The sequence below is a fragment of the Torulaspora delbrueckii genome, chromosome 2 (genome assembly GCF_000243375.1).
Source record: "Torulaspora delbrueckii CBS 1146 chromosome 2, complete genome".
Classification (NCBI taxonomy): Eukaryota; Fungi; Ascomycota; class Saccharomycetes; order Saccharomycetales; family Saccharomycetaceae; genus Torulaspora; species Torulaspora delbrueckii.
The window spans coordinates 718263-733411 of NC_016502.1; the positions used below are offsets into that span (position 1 = coordinate 718263).

General features: G+C 42.4%; 9 protein-coding genes across 9 annotated transcripts; 4 read left to right on the plus strand and 5 right to left on the minus strand.

Moving 5' to 3' along the window:
- Window positions 1–237: 237 nt before the first annotated feature.
- Window positions 238–1713, plus strand: ERT1 (Ert1p; the record flags this gene model as incomplete). Its single annotated transcript, XM_003679694.1, has 1 exon — window positions 238–1713. The coding sequence occupies one exon, from the start codon at window positions 238–240 to the stop codon at window positions 1711–1713; it is 1476 nt and encodes a 491-aa protein (XP_003679742.1).
- Window positions 1714–1739: 26 nt separating this feature from the next.
- MLC1 (Mlc1p) lies at window positions 1740–2180 on the minus strand (the record flags this gene model as incomplete). Its single annotated transcript, XM_003679695.1, has 1 exon — window positions 1740–2180. One exon carries the CDS (start codon window positions 2178–2180, stop codon window positions 1740–1742), a length of 441 nt encoding a protein of 146 aa, XP_003679743.1.
- An 842-nt stretch (window positions 2181–3022) lies between these two features.
- On the plus strand, window positions 3023–5104 carry TDEL0B04040 (uncharacterized protein; the record flags this gene model as incomplete). The annotated part of the gene is made up of 1 exon (XM_003679696.1): window positions 3023–5104. One exon carries the CDS (start codon window positions 3023–3025, stop codon window positions 5102–5104), a length of 2082 nt encoding a protein of 693 aa, XP_003679744.1.
- Window positions 5105–5399: 295 nt separating this feature from the next.
- TDEL0B04050 (uncharacterized protein) lies at window positions 5400–5783 on the plus strand (the record flags this gene model as incomplete). Its single annotated transcript, XM_003679697.1, has 1 exon — window positions 5400–5783. One exon carries the CDS (start codon window positions 5400–5402, stop codon window positions 5781–5783), a length of 384 nt encoding a protein of 127 aa, XP_003679745.1.
- Window positions 5784–5812: 29 nt separating this feature from the next.
- PRP5 (DEAD-box RNA helicase PRP5) lies at window positions 5813–8356 on the minus strand (the record flags this gene model as incomplete). The annotated part of the gene is made up of 1 exon (XM_003679698.1): window positions 5813–8356. One exon carries the CDS (start codon window positions 8354–8356, stop codon window positions 5813–5815), a length of 2544 nt encoding a protein of 847 aa, XP_003679746.1.
- Window positions 8357–8538: 182 nt separating this feature from the next.
- Window positions 8539–9801, plus strand: ABD1 (mRNA (guanine-N7)-methyltransferase; the record flags this gene model as incomplete). Its single annotated transcript, XM_003679699.1, has 1 exon — window positions 8539–9801. One exon carries the CDS (start codon window positions 8539–8541, stop codon window positions 9799–9801), a length of 1263 nt encoding a protein of 420 aa, XP_003679747.1.
- Window positions 9802–9877: 76 nt separating this feature from the next.
- VHC1 (Vhc1p) lies at window positions 9878–13201 on the minus strand (the record flags this gene model as incomplete). Its single annotated transcript, XM_003679700.1, has 1 exon — window positions 9878–13201. The coding sequence occupies one exon, from the start codon at window positions 13199–13201 to the stop codon at window positions 9878–9880; it is 3324 nt and encodes a 1107-aa protein (XP_003679748.1).
- Window positions 13202–13420: 219 nt separating this feature from the next.
- SED1 (Sed1p) lies at window positions 13421–13987 on the minus strand (the record flags this gene model as incomplete). The annotated part of the gene is made up of 1 exon (XM_003679701.1): window positions 13421–13987. The coding sequence occupies one exon, from the start codon at window positions 13985–13987 to the stop codon at window positions 13421–13423; it is 567 nt and encodes a 188-aa protein (XP_003679749.1).
- Window positions 13988–14256: 269 nt separating this feature from the next.
- Window positions 14257–15129, minus strand: RAD55 (putative DNA-dependent ATPase RAD55; the record flags this gene model as incomplete). Its single annotated transcript, XM_003679702.1, has 1 exon — window positions 14257–15129. One exon carries the CDS (start codon window positions 15127–15129, stop codon window positions 14257–14259), a length of 873 nt encoding a protein of 290 aa, XP_003679750.1.
- Window positions 15130–15149: the final 20 nt, after the last annotated feature.

A 15149-nucleotide genomic window follows, 5' to 3' on the forward strand; every position in this document is an offset into this window, starting at 1 on the left:
CTTCACATTTCAATTGGCTCACTGTGGCCCATGGTAGTGTCATTGGCGTTATAATGACCTCCGAAACTGGTCTGAGTGTCTTGTTCAAGTATATTGTTGTAGTATTTGTTTGTAGCGCAGTGAGAAAAATCGAATGAGCTAGCGCATCGCTCGATCAAATACATGGGAATAGCAGATTTAGCGGACTTGTGGCTCTCCAACTCGTTACTTGGCTGCTGATCAAATTCCCTGGTGCGAATGATAGAGGTCGACCAGAGGATAAGTCAAAGTTCGCGAGATGCAACGCCATCACCTCAGGACACCGGCCAAAGCGGTCGGAAGAAGACAAGGAGAAACACCCATATAGCATGCGTCAACTGTTCCAAATGGCATGTATCATGCGAGGCCAGGAGACCTTGTCATCGGTGTGTTAGTAAAGGCCTGGAAGCCACATGTGTTGATGCACCACGAAAGAAGAGTAAATACTTGGCAGGAATACCAGATGGGTCCTTACAACGACCGGTAAGAAGAGAATTATCGATAAATTACCAACATGAACAGCAGAAATTCCAGGATCCACAGCATATAGTCCACAAATCGAAATTTATGTCCAATGCGGCTGACTCCGAATACGCCATTCTTTCCCGCATCATCAATCAGGACTCGCTGTTGAACAAGATACCAGTGGATTTCTTGTATTCGAACAAGCAATTCACACCAAGTAGTGAGTCTACAGCAAGCCCGCCTTTGAAAAGTTACGCTAATGTGCCTCCTCATCCGTATCCATCTTCGGGCCTCAACGTTTACTCTATGCTGCTGGGTCCCAACTCGATGGATATATTGTCATCACAGGTCGACCTATTCGAGAATCATTTCCCATTGGAACCGGTAGAATCTGCAGACGGCTCTTTAAAATTCAAGAGGCTACTGCCGCCCGATCGTTCGCCAGAGTCGAATGAGATTCAGGAAAACCCACTGATAAACCAGTATTACTTGAACATTGAGAACCTGACATTTCCAGAAGTTATGAGAGTATGGAAATCTCGAAAGGGTAAGAACGAGTCCCATTTGCTATCATTTGCATTGGAGTGTTGTTCACCTGAATCTGCGCGCACGATCAGTAACCCAGATTGGGAGCATTCGCTCAGGTACTCTACGCCGATGGAAATTTATACGTTAATCACGGAACCCTTCTCACACACTCCCGGATTCCATCATCTGTTTACATACCTAAAGAAGAGGTTCAACAAACAGGCATTAGTGGAGATGTGCCGATCGTTGGCGGAATTTCGACCGATCTTCATCGCATGCTCAGTTACTTTAACAGAGGAAGATATGATCTTTATGGAGCAATGTTATCAGAGAACTTTACTGGAGTATGCGAAATTCATAGTACAAACCGGTACGCCGACTTGCGTCTGGAGACGTAATGGACAAATCTCCTACGTGAATGAAGAATTTGAGATCCTAACGGGCTGGAACAAAGAGGATCTTTTGAACAAAATGACATTCATCGTAGAAATCCTCGACGATGCCAGCGTAGAGGACTATTTCAGGACTTTTTCGAAAGTCGCATACAAGGATTTCAAAGGCTCAGAACAGATGCTCGTTTGTAATATATTGAGTCCCATCAGGGGGACAGTTATAGAGTGCTGTTGCATGTGGACATTAAAGAGGGATGTATCTGGGTTGCCACTAATGATCCTAGGCAATTTCATGCCGATATTGAATTAAAAACTTGGGTATGTATATACGAAAATCTATTGTCTTAGAATATCTTCGATAAACTTACGATAGTCTACACCACCATCACTATCCACTTCCACTCCCTTCAACAATTCATCCACTTCCTCATCAGACAACCTTTCGCCCAGAGAAGTCAGCATGTATCTGATGTCACCTACAGAGACTTTACCAGTATTTTCTTTGTCGAACACCTGGAATGCCTTAATGAAATCTTCTACTTTAGCTGTAGTAGTCGCGTTCAATTCCGCTTCATTCTCCTTAATCATCCCACTAATAGCATCCAGCGTAAGTTGGTCTGAAGCATTGCTCTGTGACAGTATTTGTTCAGTCAATTGGTTCGTAGGATTGTAACCGATAGCCCTCAGGTAGTCCCCAAATAATTGTTTTGAAATACTTCCCTGGCCCTTCTTATCGAACAAAGTGAAGATATCCTTGTTAGTCTTTGCGCTAGACATTGTTAGAACACTCAATTGACTCTACTAAACGTGTTAAACACCTTGTATGAGCCATTGACTTGTTTGTTGACGAAGTTTCAAAGTATCAACAATGATCAGCTCTACTGGACAATCTTTCGTAAGTAGTGATATAACTACTTATACCACTCATCTTGATCAAGATCTTGCCTACTATCTACCATTCCAACTCAGGCACTTCAATGGCATATCACATAGCAGTGATAGTCGTCTAAAGATGGTCTTCGTGCAGTTGCTTCAATATGTTAACTCATATTGAGGCCGCGTCATCCCTAACGGCCGAAGATTGGGGTAAAAAGATTCGCCACTTTGATACAAATACAATAAACAAGATCCTTTCTCTTGTCTTCGCCAGACTTCCCTCTACTCCAGTACTTTATCAAAGGCTACTGTTGGATTTGTGTTACGTGTTTGCTCAAACTACTTCGCCGATAGTGATATTCTAGCCGCTTACACCGTTTGTTTTGATCACTTTTGGCTACATTGCCCAACAATCAGATTTCCGCTACGCTCGTTCGCGACTCATTCACGTATAACACCTCATCGCTCATCCATCTGCGGTCGTTCATTGATCTTCAATAAGCGTTGACTACTGGCGTTCGAGAATTTTAGATTCCACTGTGCGAGCAAAAGAAACGTTGCAGCTTAAAGTTGAGCAGAAAAAAAATCATCTTCACTATCAGCCCACCGCTTGAAGAGTAAGACTGGGCTGATTTTGTTCTGCAATACTAGTTTGAGTCCGAGCTGCGCCAGAAGTATATCTTAAGCTCAACCAGAGGTTACTAAGGACAATTATTCTCTAGATTTTCCTCGTCGCTAGCAAAATGATGTTTAGGTTTGCACAGCAATCGCAGGTGATCAAGGGAAGACTGCCCAACCAGTTTGCCCACGCATCAGCTAGAAACTCTTTTAACCATTCGATAAGGTTCAACAGTGCTGTTACTTTAGAGAGGCAAGATTCTCCCAACAATTCAGCTACAAATCCTTTGGCTCAGACAACAAATCAGGTAAATGCGGCTGTCAATAAGGTCCGTCATTTAAGGAACAATTTGAACGCTCAGACGGGGAAACCTCTACAACAGTTTAACAATACGAACCGCAACATCGGAAATGCCCCTACACAAACGTCGGCTGACTCGCCATGGTATCACAAAGTTTGTGCTTTTGAAGACTGTGTGTCTCAAACACTATACATGTCGCAAACACCAAGACGTAAGAGCATGAAGCATCGTTCTGAACATCCAAACTCAAATGCGAACCCATTGTTTTGGGATTCTATAGGTAGAGCCATGGATTTATACCATGATTTGATCAATACTCCAGAACTAAACTCCGACCGTGTCTCTAAATTAGTACATTTGCTGCACAACGGTCTCAGAGCTAACAGGAACCAGTTGACCAGGATGAATAAGAAACCAGATTACGATTCACAAAGTTTCCACAAGGAGATGACTAATTACTTATGCAAATCTTTGAGAGAAATTTCTGACGACATGTTGCAAGGTAAAGTGGAATTGAACGAATATGGTGCTATGCATTTGATCACAGCTTTCAAGGAACTATTATTGTTTGAAGAAGCTGTCGATATTTGGAAAAATGCTATCAATGGCAACAATCAATACACTGCCAATATCTTTTTAAATCCAAGAGTCGTTGGTGTTATCTTACCGATCTTGTACGATAACGGTGTGTCATACCCAGAAATTCAATCTCTTTACGAGAGATCTTCATCGATGATCGACTATTTCCATCCAAATCTATCGGTGGGAATGATCAGAGCTTCATTGTCAGCAGGTCAAAATGAAATGGCTCTGAAATTATTCCAAAAACTCTGTGAAGAGAGTACAGAGATGAAGTACGGCTACTTAATTGAGACTCATCTTTCCTTCATCGGCGAATGTAAGGATTTGAACGTAGCTCAAACATTCTTTGACAAAGCGTTGAACGATGAAATGCCATACAAGATCGATTTGCAAGTTTCATACGTCAAATCTTTCTTGAGAAACATTTGGAGCCAGACCCATGATTTCAACCACGTTTACCAGATCTGGTACAAGTCATCTGTACACTACGGTAAGGGTGTTAACCATGGTATCTCATCCTCTTTGAACGACACATTCTTTGACATTTTCTTCGAGAATTATGCTCAAGATAAAGTTCAAGGGTTCCAAACGTTACAGAACTTGATTCAGACTTACAATCAGATCAAAGCCATCGACGAACCTTTCTTCAATATTATTCTGGCTAAGTGTACAGTTTGGCGTGATCGTGATATAATCGAGTACATCGATAAGAGTTACGAGCTATTCCACATTCCCAAGACCATTGTGGCTTACAGAATTCTACTAAAATCTATGGGCTCTGTCGATGATGCAACTAACGTTGAAATTTTGCAAAGATGGATCCATCTCATTGCTAAATCTGATGAGATCGGTCAAAGATTTATCGCGAACGCTGACTGGGCGGCCTTAAGAGACGCTACTGTCACCTGGACTCAATACCAAAAGGAGAACCAAAGTAACAACAACTCCAGCATAGGATCTCCAAAGAGTAGCGCTAGCACAGAAATGTTCACTGCTTCGAATGGTGATGTGGATTATTCCCATCCAGCACTTCAAGCTGCTAACGCTTCCGGTGCCTTCGATGACCACGAACAAGCACATTCCACTGCCGGTCAACAGCAGCCAGAACAGGAATTCATCAACAATGGAAGAATGCTGCTCTACTTGAAAATTGTAAAGCGTTATTCTCCTTTCTGTCGTGACTCTAGACAGCTGGCAAGGTTGACTACTGGTACAGCGGTCAAATATTCTGTATTGCAGGATGCACTAAATGAGTTTCAGAATTTGGATGTTTCCGATATTCCAGTACCAAATCTTCACAATCTAAAACCTAACTGCATGTGATTACCTCTCCTGATACCACACTTTCATCTTCTTTTTCCCCGACGTTTATTTTCATACACTGAAATGAACTGACCATTATTCATATTCTTTGAAATATTATTCCATTTCATTAGATCCCCCTTTGATGTTGAACAGTTTAACTAGACTTTACTATAGCTTATTTCATAACAATAACGATATTACCTTTTTTTTTGGACTATCGCTTCCTATGTTCGTGGCTTACAGCTTTAATTGATAAGTGCTACGCTAACGACGGCTGAATGAGTTCATAGGTATTGTCAGCGTTCAGCAAGATATGGGACTATGTGCTAGCAAATCTGATCAACAGGCTTCTGCCAAACCTAAAACTGCTACCACAGCACGGACCAAGGTTACTACTACTAAGCATGCTACCAAGCACGACACTAAACCAGTGAATAAAGCAGAACTTAAACCACTTCGAACCGGTGGAGGCCAGAAGATAAATGACGATGATGAAAACAAAAGCAAGCTATCACCTCAAGAGGCAGCCAGACTAGCTGCAGAGAAGAGATTAGAGGATAACAATGCCAAATCAACACGAGGTGCTTTAGGTAAGAAACTCGCAGAGGAGAGAAGTAAATCTCATAAGTCCCATATGATGGAACAGATAGATAAACGTCAACTGGAAAAAGCCAACGACGAATTGGTATATGATTAGTGGTCATACATAAAAATTATATACAAAGATCAATATTTCGTATCCTTTATGGATTGAATGCCAGCTTTTCTCACACCCTCTTTAACTTTCTGCTCCAAAAGTTCTATGCTCAACCTTATATCCTTCTCTTGTTGAGATTCTATCAAAAGATACAATTTTGGCTCGTCTGTTGCTGATTCGGGGGACTTTCCCTCTGGATAGTATTTTCCTCTGTTCGTAATACTACAACCGGTTTCATGCTTAATGAACATCAACGTGGTGTTTTTCGTAGCTTCCCATCTCACCAACTGAGGTAAATCATTTACATTTACCTCTGCGGTGAATGTAACCATACCGTTGGGATTAGAAACTTGAGAGACAACATATTGCAATTTTGGAACCTGCAGCTTGATATCCGCGTCGTTAGCAGTCTCATCAGTGAGATTTGCTTTTTTCTCTCCTCCATTTCCTTGCGGATCTCCATAGGTCTTTCTCTCTTCACCTTGCTTTTGTTCTCTTTTAGATTCGAGGTTATCAAGCCCTTTACCACCAAAACCTTGAGATATCTTAAACTTCCCATCCTTCATTCCAGATTCAAACCTGTCGCTCATGTCGTAGAGTTCTTTCACTAATTTTGGGTCATGACTTTCAATTTCTTGGTCTCGTAAAGCCTTGCGCAAGATATACGCCGCAGGTATCTCATTGCTCAAGAGAAGCGTGATAGCTTCACCGCTGTTGGTACCACGAGCTGTTCTTCCCGCTGTGTGAACATACTGAGCGAATGTCTTAACAGCATTGTATATTATGACCAAAGAAACCTCAGGAACATTCAATCCTCGAGACAGGACCTCAGTACAGAGAAGTATACTATTTCGTGTATGCCTGAAGTTTTGCAGGTTATTAACTCTCTCTTGATAAGGCTTTCCAGCATGAATTGTGTGAATGCTATAACCCTCGTTTTCCAATCTTGTTCCTAAGAAGTCACAAATTTGCTGACTGGAAACAAAAATTATCGCCTTATCATCATTCACTTCGTCATCGGCAAGTTCCGACTCTTCGTTCTCATCTTCTTCCTTCATTCTTTTATCCAATATACTTAACAGTGCACGATATTTGTTCTCATCAGTTGGGAAGATCTCAAATCTTTGCTTAACGTTTTCGTTCACGAGGTTCTTGGAATTGATTGTTATACTCAAAGGCAAACGTAGTACCCGCATTGCAAAGCTTCGCAGCTTATTCGGAAATGTCGCGCTAAACAGAACACACTGCTTGTCTGGTCGAATTGTCTTCATAATTTGGGTGATCTGCGGTTCAAAGCCTAAATCAAAAAGTCTGTCTGCTTCATCCAGCACGACGAAAGTTATTCTCTTTGTCGTCAGTAGCTTACCTGTATTCAATGTTAGCAAATCAATGAACCTTCCAGGAGTCGCAACAACTATCTCAGTACCTCTCTTTAACATATTAATTTGTTGTTTCAATTCGGATCCACCCGTGCAGCAAAGCGAGTTTACAGCGAGATCGTTCTTAGTAAATAGTTCGACCTCCTCATGGATTTGCAAAGCCAGCTCCCTAGTTGGCGCTAAAATAAGGCCCAATGGTCCTGTCTCATTAGTCGCGAGAGGACGCTGAGCTTTAATTTGTCGCAGTAACGGCAGAAGGTATGATATAGTTTTTCCTGAGCCAGTTCTGGATATTCCGATCACATCCCGTCCACTCATAATGGCGGGTATAGCCTGTGATTGGATTGGTGTAGGAGAGTCGTACTTGAGATTGTGCATAATAAAATTCATAACATCTGTCATCAAACCTAACTGAGACCATCTGGTTACTGGTAGTGGACATCTTTCTCCTTTTACCTTGATGTTTCCGATTGCTAAACGTAATTCTTGAGCCTCACTCTCAGACATATTATTGAGCTCATCTGATTGCAAGTAGAAATTCTTTCGAAACGGCTCTAGATCATCTTGAGAAAATTGCATTTCTCTCACCTTCTTCTTCGACTTCAGCTTTGCCATACGAGCATAGCGAGCATCGTCTTCATTTCGTTGATCAAAATCATCTTCTTGCCCACTCAACTCCAAATCATTACCATCTTCCTCTAAAAGTTCGCCTGATACGTGATTCGAGATCTTCGCCGAACTTGATAACTCTTTCATATAGGCTTCCAATGGATCAATCTGCTCATTTTCCTCCCTCTGTTCTTGTTCCTCTGGTGTCGCCTGATGACCATACAGCTTATCACCCATTGGTTTAAACAACGGTACTGCGCGCTTGTCGGTCTCCTCTTCATTCATGTCGAATGCTAACTGCCTCTTCTGCCTTTTACTTCTTTTACCATGGTTCTCATTCTTGATCTTCTCTTTCAAACGTTCCTGATCTCTCTCCTGTTTCTTCCTCTTCCAAGCTTCCACCTTGCTACGTGCTGCAGCAGACTGATTTTCGCTGCTCTGCTTGTTAGTATCTGGCTGCCTTGTTTCATTTATCTTCTGCTGGTCGAACTGAGCTTTCTTCTGCTTCCATTTCGCCAACTTCTCTCGTCTCTCCTGCAAAATTCGAGCGTTTGCTGGAGCTTTATCACTTACTGGCAACGCCATTGTCAGATGCTGGTTACAAGTATGTTCTTGTCTGTTTGTTATTTGCCTTTGTTAGATACTTGTTATGATGTTAAATTTCGATCTCAAGAAGAAGCGCTAACAAAGAAGTCTTGAACAAATTGATCTAAGACTGCTCCAAGTCCACCAAAGGTAGCAGTATAAGCTGCTTCGACATTTAGACAATGGTTGCCAAGCCAGAGAAGCCAATATGGATGTCTCAAGAAGATTATGACCGTCAATATGGTAGCTTCAATGAACACGTTGATGCGGTAGAAGCTAAGGTTACACCTCCAAAACCTGCGACAGAGCCAGTAAATAATCTGCAAACAGATCCAGGAGCTTCTAATGACGAAACCGAGGTGGCAAAGCCAGTTTTTAAGATACAAAAACGTAGACATGCCAGATTTGATCATGAAGAGAGACAGAAACAACTACGAGCTCAGAAAATACGTGAAGAGCAATTAAAGAAACATGAGATTGAATTAGCTGCCAATCGAACTATCAATGTGGATCAGATCGTGAGACAACATTATAACGAGAGAACATTCATTGCCAATAGGTCCAGAAGAAACCTTTCGCCCATCATCAAGCTGCGTAACTTCAATAACGCCATTAAGTATATGCTGATCGATAAGTATGCTAAGGGCGGCGATGTTGTCTTGGAGCTGGGATGCGGCAAAGGTGGAGACCTAAGGAAATATGGGGCAGCAAACATCTCTCAATTCATCGGAGTCGATATATCGAATGCATCAATTCAAGAAGCACACAAGCGGTACCAATCCATGAAAAATCTATCATTCCAAGTCATTTTAATAACAGGTGACTGCTTTGGTGAGTCACTTGGAGTTGCAGTCGAGCCATTTCCTGATTGCAAATTTCCTTGTGACCTGGTCTCTGTGCAGTTCTGTTTGCACTACGCTTTTGAAACAGAGGAAAAGGCCAGAAGAGCATTACTTAATGTCAGCAAATCTTTGAAGGTAGGAGGCCATTTCTTTGGTACTCTTCCTGACTCTGAGTTCATACGTTACAAATTAAACAAATTCGATAAGACCGTCGAAAAGCCATCGTGGGGAAATTCGATTTACAAAGTGACATTCGAAAACAATGAATACGCGAAGAATGATCATGAGTTTCCATCTCCTTTTGGCCAAATGTATACTTATTGGTTGGAAGACGCAATCGACAATGTTCCGGAGTACGTCGTGCCTTTTGAAACCCTGAGAAGTTTAGCCGATGAATATGGACTTGAACTTGAAATGCAAATGCCTTTCAACAAATTCTTCGTCCAAGAGATCCCTCATTGGATAGAAAGATTTTCTCCTCGAATGAGAGAAGGTTTACAGAGATCTGATGGGAAATACGGTGTCGAGGGCGACGAGAAAGAGGCTGCGTCATATTTTTACACAGTCTTCGCATTTCGTAAGGTCAGAGATTACATTGAGTAGGTGGAGTGTAGAAAATCAATTGGCAGTGCCAGTCATTACTTTTACGCATTCTTATTTGCATTTTTTACTTTTAACTTCATAAAGCTGTAGTCACAGTCATAGTTTGTGAATTGATCAGCATGGTTGGAGGCAAATCGTCCAACCAAATATGAAGATCTTCCACATACAGTAGACTTGCATCTGGGTCTTTATGAGTACCCAGAGCTGGGACTGGCAGTGTCGAGAATATCAAGTCAGAATGACCTGAAAGTTGTGTCATAACGTCATTTAAGATCAGATGCTGAGCTTTCCCCGGTAAGTCATTGAAGCCGATGTTTTCCATGGCTTTTACCAGGCTCTCTTTTGAGCAACAGGGAGACAACTCAGGTAGAATCAAGTTTCTTTGCGATTTGCCATGGTTTTCAGTCGAATGACCTTGCTCAAGTACTGGTATTAGCGTTGGTTTATCACCACTTTCATCTTCGAGAACCTTTGTGCTCGGTAACTTATTGCTAGAGAAAACTGGACCAGAAGATTGGACATTATTGTTCTCTTCATAATTCTTTCGCAGAACAGAGGGATTTTTATTAGCTAGGTTTCTTCTTCTAGTGCCTTCATATTTGAGTCTTTGCGCGGTTGAGGGGATGGATGAGGAAGAATCACGGATCGAAGCTACGTCTGTTTCTTCATCAGAATCAAAGCTAGCAATCGACGCTGCATGTGGCATAGAAGAACTCATAGTTAGAGACACACCCATTGTTTGCAGTTTCGACATTTTATACCTGTTTGCCCTTACATTATTAGGCTTGACCGCGACAGCGTTTGCCATTGAAAATCGACGTTTAGGCTTCATAGTATCTCTAGCATCCTGTAGATCTCTCCACCATGGGTCATCGCCCATCTTGGAGTTAACGTAATCAAATTTGATGGGATCACCCTTGACAATTGTGTTGTAAACTCTGAACTGATCTAAGGAAACAACTATCACTTCAGCTTCAATTCTCAGAACATTTAACAACTCACGCATCCTTCTGTTCTCTTCAGATCTATCCAATTCACTCTCGACAAATAGAATTACTCGCAAAGCATGAGTATGTTTCCACTGCGGCACTGTCACCAGAATGGCACCAAGTTGCAAGATCAACGTATAGGTGTCGAAATTAGTTGTGGTTATCGATGGCTTATCATGCTGAGCCTTCATCTGTGCGCACATCTGAATTGGATAAAGATCGATGTATTTCTTTACATGCAATCTGTCAGATTTATCTGGAAGTTCAAGCTTTTTAAAGTCATGTGCAATTGCGATGTTCGATTGCATTAATGAGAGATCTTCGACAATCTGAACCCATTGTTGAATCTTAACTTTATCCTCATTTTTGCAATCATCCGTCGGTAGTGGCTTGCCGAACTGTGTAACAGCTGATAGTTCTGAATTTTCATTTGATATTTCATTCGAATTATCGTAAGTATTGTTGGAAACCCTTTGATAGTAGTGCTGTAAGTCAAAGAATCCCAATACAGTAATATTTGGCCTCATACCACCAAGACCAGATCCTAAAAACACGTTTCGAATTCCCCATGCCAAATTTGGTCCAGTACCGATTTGCACAAACGCCTTGATCTTAGCCAAATCTCTAATCTTCATCCAAGCTCTTTGCTGCTTCTTTAATTCATCGAATTGTTCCTGGAAATTGGGACTGACAGTGACATGACCAAGGATGTACAAGCCTCCCTTTTTCAAATTATTGCAAAAACGGATCAAGTTCCAGCTAGTCCGTGGGTTGTCGACCAGTAAAAGGATTTGTGGCCTCCAATACTTGATATTATCCTGTTTGAGTCTTAAAAGGTATTTTCTCACTTGATGGTATATTAAATTCTGTGAAACGTCACCCCAAGGCTTTGGTGGAGAGTAGTAATGAATCATTAAAAAAAGGATAACCATTGCTAGAATCACCATTGATGCAGATACACCATCGACCACAAACATCGCAACTGTAGAGATGAAAGCACCTGTTATTGCTGTGTAGCGATCGAAGTATTTGAAAGATGGTCTGAAGTTTGGAGCCGATGAGATCACCAGAAAGAAGCATGCCAAGTTCATCACAGTGAAAGTCATAAGGAAAGTCATGGTTATGAAAGTAGCAATCTTGTTGACATCGGAAAACAGGCACATTTGAGTGAGGAACCAAGTAAATAAGAGGGAAATCATTGGTCTCTTGTGAAAAATCGACAACCCGGGCAAGATGCTATCCTTCGCAATTGCTTCAAGAACATAAGCGGCTCCAACCATACCAACAATGATAGAGAATACAGATGTAGCCAACTCACCAAGTAAAATCACAACTTGTACAGCGCTCACAGACTGAATCACCTGCACATCACGGTAAAGAGTCTGACGTGGAGTGGCGAGACTCACGGAAAGCACAACCATTGCGTAGCACAGAAAAGTGAAGAGTAACCCCCATAGCGTACCCTTTGGAATAGATCTTGAAGGTTTCCTCAATTCGCTCGACATGCCCGCACCAGCAAAAATACCTGCTGTTGCTGGGAAGAAAATCCCAAATAGATCATTAAACGTCTCCCGTTTCTTTAGAAGACTTCCGGCAGCTCCCTTTGTCAGACGAGGGAACAAGTTATCACGAAATGTCTGCCATGAGATACCCGTATAAACGATATTGCCTTCACTGAAAGGTCTTTTGATTAGCGCTGACACAGGGATCGATAACGTAGAGAATGCAAGTACAAAGAACAACACGTTGCCAGCTTTTGAGACCATTTGTGAACCGACAAGCGCAACACTGATACAAATCAGCAATATTATTGTAGCATAAACAAACTGATGCCAATGACCCATCGGTAGTAATCCAAAGAAAGCAGCAGTAAAATCAGTATTATGAGATTTCCCGAAATTGTACAGCAGTGGCTCCACAAGCCCAATAGCATTCATACCACTGTTGAACACCTGACCAAGGAAGAACACTATACCAATGGATCCACCAAACTCTGGTCCCAAGCTTCTAGAGATCATGTAATAAGCCCCTCCACCTCTCACTGTACCGTTGGTCGATATAGCTGAAATACTTAACGTTGTAAGCAAATTGATCATGTAACTCAGTATTAGCAAACCCACTGTACAGATAAACCCTAATTGGCCCAGGATGAAGCCAAACCTAAGAAACATCAGGATCGACAGCACGTTAAGTGATGTCGGAACAAATACACCATCATAAGTACCCAACTTGTGCTTATTCGGATTATTTGGATCAAGTTTCGAAGAGATTTTGCGAAGTTGCGGTTCCTCTTGATAGTTAAAATAAGTCATACTAGCTCTCCTACCGGCCAACAAACTGGAGCGTTCATCGTGTGATCCATCGGAGGAAGGCTTATGAGATCCCGGTATGTCATAGAACCTCGTAGTCATCAATCGCCCTACTCTTTGTCTACGTCATGTTTAAGTAAAAGCGATAAGATAACTTTTCAAAAGCGAACCTTTAATAAAACCAGTATATTAAAAAAAGAGTAGATAAAAGGTATTAATTATGTACAGCTAACTGTGTACTTTATAACGGACGAACTCCAACTTGTAAACTCTCCAGCGAGTTTAGCGAGAAATTAAAAGCTTTTCACTTCTTCACAACGATTACAATAGCATCATTGCAATACCAGCGACACCCAATAGAGATGGGACCATCATGTTACCACCGTTGACAATGGTGGAGATATCATGAGTGCTGGAAGGTTCAACAGTGCTAGTACCTGGGGCACCGGTTGTGACTCCCGTAGTAGTTGGCTCTTGAGGAGCTGGCTTAACGGTGGTCATCCAACATGGACAATCAGTGATAGTCAAAGTAGTTGGTTCAGTGACAGTGTAAGATTGACCGTTGGTCACAATGGTAGTTGGGTATGGGCAGTAAGTAGTAAACTCGCTGACAACAGTAGTTTCAGTGGTGAATTTAGTGGCAGGCTTGGTGGTCGTCAAAGTACATGGACAGTCAGTGATAGTCAAAGTGGTTGCTTCAGTGACTGTGTAAGTGGCATTGTTGGTCACAATGGTGGTTGGGTATGGACAGTAAGTGGTGAACTCACTGACGACAGTAGTCTCAGTGACCACAGCAGTGGAAGTGGAAGCAGAAGTACTGTTCAAGAACTGAGCACCCAAGGCAACAGCAGACATCATACCTGCGGCGAAGATCTGGTTCAAAAGCATCGTGTTGTAGTAGTTAGAGCGAGTGGTAGTTCGAGAATGTAAATTTTCCCAATCGGTATGTTATGGTATTTTAGATCCAGCCCACAAGAAAAACGACGTACCACCAACATGCAAAAGACAAGCAAATAACTCAGCCTTTTATATCACAAATCTTGCATCTCGATCCCACTTATCTTTTTTGAGTACTACTATCCTTGGAGATTCAAACTTTTCTTGAGCTATAATTAGATCCCGCAGGGTCTTATCAAATAGGAAGTCCAAGTGGTAAGTTATCCCTCACTGTCCCACACCACGTCGTCCTGCATTACGTGGAGGGTTTGCTGCACCTTACAAGGCACCTGAACGGCATCTCTGCGAGCCGGTGTTGTCAAGATGGCAATCCTGGACTTGTTGGGTTTGTTGCGGGCAGAAGAGGAGGGATCCCATTGCCAAAAGAGGGCGATTCTTCGAGTCAGAAAACATTCCCATCGGGAATCGCGGGGCCCCATGGCTACTCCTGAGGCGACCAAGGCACTCCGTAGTACTTGCACGTTTCTCTTGGCTGTAGAGGTGACCAAGAAATAGCTACCGTCATCGACCACATCGAGATCCTGCTCGAAGGGAGCCAAGGCGCCATTTAGGTGTGACGTATTCATGCAGTGGTTCAACAGCAATACCATAGAGCTTGTTTGGTGAGCGTATTTGGTTATAGCGGTGAATAAGGTTGCCAAGTGTTTACATTTCGTGTCATGTAAATTGTTGAGGCCTGAGGAGCGTTGTTCCAAATGGTTCATGTGGTCGCAAAGAAGTTGGGAGAGACCGTCAATGATCACTAGCGGATAGGGCTCAGAGAGGGTTTGCCATAGGTAGAGAAGTTGGGTAAATTTGGTGCAACGCGTTCGAAAACAGTGTTGTTTGGCTGTGGGTGAGAGTAAACTTGTCGGTAGGGTTTGAAATGTCTCAATCCATAGTGTAGGGCCTTGAGATCGCTCTACGAGTGAGATTCCTAGCTGTGTTTTGCCAGTACCTGGGGGCCCGTAGACCTCGTAGATTGAGCGCGGTTGAAATCCGCCACCAAGAGCTTCGTCTAATGATTCGATACCACTTACCAGTGGCTCGGGACTCTCTGCAATGAGCTGTGAGAGCGATACTCCCACGGGCATCTTATTTGTGTTGTTATTGT